The following is a 7,189-nucleotide window of genomic DNA, read 5'->3' as shown; positions in this document are numbered from 1 at the left end:
CTACAGATGTCCCTGTGAACGTATTCCAGCTGATCCTGTATTTTCAGACCGATAAACGGCGCAGCAGGAAGTCCGCACGTCAGCAAACAGCTCCTCAGCCATTATCTAAAACCCTACATAGCTTTTAAAAAAAAATATTTAGGTTTTCCTCTTTTTAGTGCCATGGCAACAGCTGCTCCTACAGTGGCATATACATTACTCTCTCCTCATGCAGCCACAAGTGGAGAACAGTGCAGCGTGGGCTCCACCTAGTGGTTTGAAGCGGAAACTCGGCAGCAGGGATGAACACACCATACCGGGAGCGGACAAAAGATCAATCCATTGATCGATTAACCGCATTATCTACTGCAATGGCACATCTTTAAACAGGAGCAGCAGCCGCCAGTCAAGAGGCTGTACAAAGTCCTGCAGTCCACTAATCAACTTCCAGGGCCTGCGAATAAACTTCAAATTAAAAAGGAAATACAATTTTATATTTTTTTTTAAACAGATGTTGGGGGAGAAAACAGCCAGTGGTGCGTTAATTCCCATCGCGACAAAAATAAAAACAGAGCATGAACACACTTCTAGGTCTATTGCACCATATGAAAAATGAAATTTTAGGCAGACCGTGATTCACTATGTGACGCTTGAAAAAGAACTGGCAGACGTCAGATGAAAACTAAAAAACGGAAAGAGCACATCTGGACACGTCAGCAGATGCTGCAGCACATTTCGAGAAATTGTAGTTACTCATATTGACGAGGTTGGCTGGTAGCTTAACGCTTTGATGTTTGGATTTACTGGAGTTATCAAAAAACAACCATGAAACAAACTACTCATATCCGAGTACATCCGCGGCACATCGACTCTGGAGACGGAGGATTATGAAAATGGAAGTCTGCTGTAAACAGAGGACTTTGTCACATTAGTTGGACAACGTGGGGAAAAATGCAATGACTAAATACAGAAAACAAAAAAATACAGTGAGACAAAACAAAGGCGCAAGCTGATCAGTAGTACAAAGTAACATCTTTATTGAAATTAGGAGTCTAATTTATTAAAAATTTCAAGTTTTCAGGACAAACGGCAACAGTGCAATCAGTGACGGACCGTTCTGTGAAGACGTACATATAAAACCACGATAGTCAAAGACGGCAGAGCCCACAGCTTCAAGTATTGTGACCGGTAACATACATATATATACACACACACATACACGCATTGACAATAAAGGCCATTTCTTACTTTCAACATTTCAATGGTCAATGCAAAAGTGATTCTATACAAACTTCTAAAAATATACAAACATTTTAAATATATATTGCTGGCAACACCAACTGTTCACAACCTCTCAGGATGTGAACAATATATGAAGATAACACTCACTGAGAATAAATATATGTTGAGGCGCTGCGCCACAAATATTACACTGCAATACTTTCCAGTTGACAGAAAGTTGCACTGTAATTAAATTATGGGGTTTTGTTGGATTGTCAACCACTTAGATGGTGGTTTTCGTTACCATTTGAAAAGCTTCACATTTCATTTGCAGCCCTTTGGACGAATGCTGAAGGCTTTTTTCCAAACTAACACTACCAGGAACAATGTTTTTGGCCTTGTACCATATAAATTATGTATCTACAAAGCCCACTTTCAGCCGGTTGGATAGCGTGTCTCGTACTATTTTGTGTCCATGGAGGATTCATCGGCAACTCCCATAATCCTCTGCAACTCCTGAACACAAGGCGCAATTGTCTGGCTGTGCAACTGAGCCATATTCAATCTAGAGACAAAAAAACAACAACAAAACAAGCGTCATCTATATGACAATTGAAATAATGTGCACAAGTAAATTATAAATATGAACCAATGCATATGATAACATCTTCGCTTCAGAGCTCACTAACAGAGAGCCAATACGCTGCCAACTAGTTCACTTCCAGGCACTTAATACAGGCACACCACTTAGTATCTAGTTCACTCTGACCTGCCAGATGCTTGACAGAAGAAACATTGAAGACTGAGCAAAAAGTCGAGTTTTGCGTGGTTAAGATGTTTTTACTGTCACGTAAATATAAAATATATAACAGTATTGCACAACAATTTGATAATAGTGTTGCTATGATAACATGTGATAATGGTATTGCTCATTGTATCTTATATTGTATGTTAAGCAGCTAAAATGAGCCGTTTATATGATCATTTCCTTATTGAGTATTTTCATAATCTAACCAGGCTGCACTGACCGTGCGTCACTAGGCACCATATTTATATACGTATTGTTTGGGATCTGTATGTGGTCTGTTCACAGGCCCCTTCAAAAAAACAGAAGTGATACCTTCTGAGCAGCTCGCGTCCTCTGTTGGGTTCAGGATGGAGGTGCTGGAGGGCGGCGAGGCTGTGAGCCGCCAAGATGCCGTAACACTGTTCTCGTAGTGCATTGTGGTTCTCCGTGTCCCACTGCGGCAGCTCGCTGGTGTAGCGCCACGCCGTCAACGTGTGCTCCAACACGGCGTCCCACTCTTTGTTCCTCAAGAGAACTTGGCCCCACTCCTGACAGGAAACCTGAGGGGGTGGGATAAGGAGGTAATGGTTTAGGACGACATAATGAAACACCATGCTCACCAGCAACATTATGGAGCACATTTTTCAATATATCAGTGACAAAGACTTCCCTTTATGAAACCATAACACACAATGAGAGAAGAGTAAGTCCAGAATAAAAAGCATTACGTTACAGTTCATTTAAATAGGACAATGTACTATTAAATTGAATATGTAGTTCTCCAAAAAAGTGCCTTTATGCAAACAAGTCCTAACCACAGTACTCACTTTGAAGGCCACCAGGTGAGGATATGCTTTTCTGTAGCAGCGAGCATCCCTGTTGGAGCCAAGTCGCGAGTAGGGTATGGACCGGTACACATTCGCTTTCTTTAGTTGCAGGTCTTCCTGGAGGTACTTCAGGTCGGACGCCAGGATCCTGGGCTCCAGGCTCTGGGACGCAACACATTGATATTTCAGATCACATTGTATGTAGAGACGGGTTTAGAGTTCAGACAAATATTATTATTTTCTCTCCGCAACTAAAATCTCATCGTTGCACTCATGTAAAATGGCCAGGATGGGTACCTGCTCAACTAAGATGAGGGATCGGATCAGCTGGACCAGCTGCTGTTTGGAGAGAGGGGTGTGGTGCTCATCCATCTTCTCACATTGCTCCTCTATTCTCCCGCTCCACATGCTGCCAATGGACAAATCCACTGCACAAAAAAAGGGGTTGGCGATTAGGGCAATGACAAAGCGAGGGACGGGAGGAATCAAAGTAATCTCTGCATTTCTACAAGTCACACGGGCAGTAATGTAGTATCAATTATGACAGAAGGACATGTGAAAGCTGTTTTTAACATCACTTTTAAATGGCATTGCTCTCCGAGCTGTTCTGTTAAGTTTCCCCCAACACAGCCACATTGAGAGTCTGCAGTTCTTTCCAGTTATCATGCAAGGTTTCATTTTCCATTCAACTTCGTACATCGAGTCTGAGTACGAGTACTTACGTGAGTGGCCCCGCTTTACGCTTGCAGTTGCGTTTCTCCCTCTCGGAAGTGGAGATGGAGCCAACCGAGCACTCAGGATCTCCAGATAGGACCTCCTCATTCGAGCTGTACAAGAAAGTCAATTGGCTCTTGTCAACTTACTGGGGAAGCGGATATTACAATTTATAAAAAAAAGTATTCTATGGTAATTTTAAAAGGTTGACGCAGTTGTCCCGCGTCAAAATACGTGTTGCACACATAACGCAAACTATACACCGGCTAACCCCAGGGTTTCTCCCGTGGGCGCGCGCGCGCTTGAGATGATATTAGCGCGATAGCAAAGCGGCGCGTCCCGCTCAAATGAACAGAGAAGTTGCAGCATCAGTTTGAAAAGCAGCCCGTCTTTCGGACTTACCTGCAATTTTGGGCTGTGGAGCGGGTATCTCCACCAAGGCACGTCGTGGCTGGCACACAGCTGCCATTGTGACCCGTTTGGGGGGCAAACCTCTGCAGACTTTATTGCTAACTGTAGCTGGTGACGCTGCTGTTAGCTGCACTTTAAACCCAGCGGGGTGCCCAAACGACAACCTTTACTTTGTTCCCACGCTAATAATGTTTGTTGGCTTGTGAACTCTTCAGCTCCTTCAAAGGCGACAGGGTAGATTTCGGGCTTGGTAATGTCTCCGACAAATACACACTAGTTTGAATAACTAACTACCACAAAAACAAAAAAGTCCACGCTCGCGCTGGGCATGCAACGGCAGCAAAAAAAAGAGAGACTGACAACTTGTGTCTGCCCCGCGCCGACAGTACAATGCTGATGAGGCGCGCGCGCGACACGAGTTGCCGCGCAGGCGTGGTTTGCTGCATGAGTCGCCCTGATTGGTAAACGTCGCCGCACGTATGGAACAGACGCCCAATATGCAAAAGAGGTGGCAACTGGTCCTTTCTTCTTGTTCTTGTTCTTGTTCTTGTTCTTGTTCTTGTTCTTCTTCTTCTTCTTCTTCTTCTTCCTCTTCCTCTTCCTCTTCCTCTTCCTCTTCTTCTTCTTCTTCTTCTTCTTCTTCTTCTTCTTCTTCTTCTTCTTCTTCTTCTTCTTCATCATTACATACCTTCTCATAAAAACATCTTCAGTTTCAACCACAGAACAAAAAGTTGTACCAAACCTATCTCACCTTAAAATATGTCATTTTTAAAGGTGTGAATCTGAACACCAATCACAAACACACTGTGTCTGGGAGCCAGAGCGCTGCTCAAGGACACATCAGTAGGCTTCCTGACACAGATAAACCCATGTCATGATGCCAAAGGTTAAGATGACTGCATTAAACTGAAGTCAAGGTGGACCACATCCACACTATAGCATCAGGATAAGACTGCAATCCACTTGACGTGTGCCTGAGCAAGGCACCACACCTTTAATAGCCTGACCGTGGCTCAAATGGCAATAAAGGTAGCATGTCTGGGATAACTACAATTGCAGTATAAATAAGTCAAAATTCATAAAAGCAAGTGTATGTGTTACAATGGTTAATTAAACAGCCATACTATACTCTGTGCCTTCTAGAGTGATTTGACAAGATAAACGGCAACACATGATGTCAAAATGTATCGAGGTTTTAACCTAAATATGCGCAGCGCTGCGCAAAGGAGGCGCCACATTGACGCCCACGAACGCCACAACAGTCCCACAATCCACCGCGGTCATCCACATGTCGATCTTGTACTGAGAGTGTCAGACCCCAGGTGAGTAGCGTTATCCAGTTTTAAAACAAATGCTCTTAAACGTGTAACTGTGTCCAATTCGTCACAACTGTACATACTGCTGAATACGTCATCCTTGTCTTTAGTGAGTGTTACTTTAGCGTGACTTCTCGTAGCACAATAGAGGACAAGTTGCTAAAGCTATCTTAGCTTGTAAAGCTAGTAAGCGTAAAAGCTATTGAAGTGTTATTATTATAGTGTTATTGCTCCATCTAACCACCAGCTCGTCCTTCTGTGATACGTCATGAGTTTAATAGGTGAATGAGTCATTCAAGAATGAATTTCATTCATTTAATTGATAAAGCACGTCACGTTATTTGCAGTATAACTTTTACGTTGGCAGATAATTCCTCATGTAAAATGTCAGGCTACGCATTTTCGTTAACGTTAATATGATGTAGCGACTGGACGTCCAGCATAACAAGATTCAAGATGTTTTTACTGTCATATGCACAGATAAGACAGTTATTCTATATATAAACTATTTCTGTTTGAAATAGTTTCCTGGAAGCTTTTATCCTTGCGCTTCGTTGTATTAATACATCTAGATCTAGCTAGTTGCTTCATATTGCTGTCAAGATTTAAAATGTAATTTCAAGTATTTGTATTGTACAGCTGGAATATGTCGTTTCAGAACTTGGTGATTAACTACCGGTTATCTTTTTATTTTTCAGAGCCCAAAGAAGCAGCAGATCCGGATGTCACATGTAGATCTGCATGTGACATATGTTGTGTGTAATAAAAAGAGGGAACTGTGGTTGTGTGTATTTTTTATTTATTTTTTGCTGTTTTTTTTTCATAAGTCGAGCAATCAAACTCATAACCCTCTCCGTATCTTTCTCTGGAAACCGGGGAGGAGGCTCATGCCTCTGACTCCCTTCTCGGATCACAGTCGAGCAGTGAATTAGAATAAAGAAGTTTTATTACATATACACCATTCAAATAAAACTCTGAACAACCCATTCACACTGTCTAAAAACAGATACTCCAGTTTCATGAACAAGGGCACAAGAATATAAAGACAGAAAGAAGTAAGGAAAGTTCACAAAAAGTGTGATCCATAAATAATTTAACAAATTAAAAGGGCACATGGTATTTATCTGTGTGTGTGTCAAGTTCCTACGTATTTTTGTCAACTTTTGCCCAACTTGACTCGCTGGTACATTTGGTCCAAAAGACACACGGGACAACTCTTTCTAACAAAGCTCCAACTTTATTGTTTCTCTTATTCTTTTTCAATTGTTGGCTGGTTGGTCCATTTTGGTTGAAAATCTTCAAACACAAAAAAGCATAAAGTTAAACAAACATGTAAATAAACGTTAAACAATTTTCATCAACAAAATAAATAGATACATTACCAGAGGCTCCTTTGTCTGTTCCACGAGTTGACTCCTCTTCTGTCTCAGCTGAAATGTTTAGTGTGAGACCTTCAATTCACAGCTGCTGCCACTTAAAGCAATCAGCAGCCTACACTGGCCTACTGGAGGTGCATTATGGGACATGCAGTCTTTCCTTTTGGCAAAGTAACATAATGTGTGTGTGTGTGTGTGTGTGTGTTTATAAAAAGACCATGGTTTGCTGCATGAGTCGCCCTGATTGGTAAATGTCGCTGCACGTGTGGAACAGGCGCCCAATATGCAACAGAGTTGGCAACTCTGCTGCTTAAAGGGATGAGGCAGGTCACGTGACGATACAAACTCGTGCACGCTTGGACAAAAGTGCACGTCCCCCACACACCACACATGAGGTTTAAAAGGGGTATTCATTAGCTATGCTCATTCAAATGTGTCCCCTGTCCTCGATAGAGTATTTTTTTCATACAGATGCTCTTAGATGAATCAACAGCGGTGCTTGCTTAATGTTACAGTTAACCATTTAAACCAAGAGACAAATGGCAGGAGAGACAAACA

At 42.2% G+C, this 7,189-nt stretch overlaps 1 protein-coding gene across 1 annotated transcript; it reads right to left on the bottom strand.

Moving 5' to 3' along the window:
• Positions 1–1,039: 1,039 nt before the first annotated feature.
• On the bottom strand, positions 1,040–4,307 carry LOC137794203 (uncharacterized). The gene is made up of 6 exons (XM_068590891.1): positions 3,931–4,307; positions 3,537–3,641; positions 3,112–3,242; positions 2,815–2,976; positions 2,321–2,547; positions 1,040–1,765 (listed from the first exon to the last, which is right to left on the bottom strand). The coding sequence occupies exons 1-6, from the start codon at positions 3,995–3,997 to the stop codon at positions 1,663–1,665; spliced, it is 795 nt and encodes a 264-aa protein (XP_068446992.1). The 5' UTR covers positions 3,998–4,307; the 3' UTR covers positions 1,040–1,662.
• Positions 4,308–7,189: the final 2,882 nt, after the last annotated feature.

The sequence above is a fragment of the Clinocottus analis genome, unplaced genomic scaffold, assembly GCF_023055335.1.
Source record: "Clinocottus analis isolate CAN_PGR_092001 unplaced genomic scaffold, fCliAna1.0.p SCAF_24, whole genome shotgun sequence".
NCBI lineage: Eukaryota > Metazoa > Chordata > Actinopteri > Perciformes > Cottidae > Clinocottus > Clinocottus analis.
Note: the sequence above shows the minus strand (reverse complement) of the source record. Positions and strands in the feature narration are given on the sequence as shown.

Coding starts and splice junctions, on each gene's coding strand:
- LOC137794203 (XM_068590891.1), bottom strand. CDS start 3,997: ATGGCAGCTGTGTGCCAGCCACGACGTGCCTTGGTGGAGATACCCGCT. Junction 3,243..3,536: donor CGTAAAGCGGGGCCACTCAC/GTAAGTACTCGT, acceptor TTTTTTGTGCAG/TGGATTTGTCCATTGGCAGC. Junction 1,766..2,320: donor GGACGCGAGCTGCTCAGAAG/GTATCACTTCTG, acceptor TTTTGTCTCTAG/ATTGAATATGGCTCAGTTGC.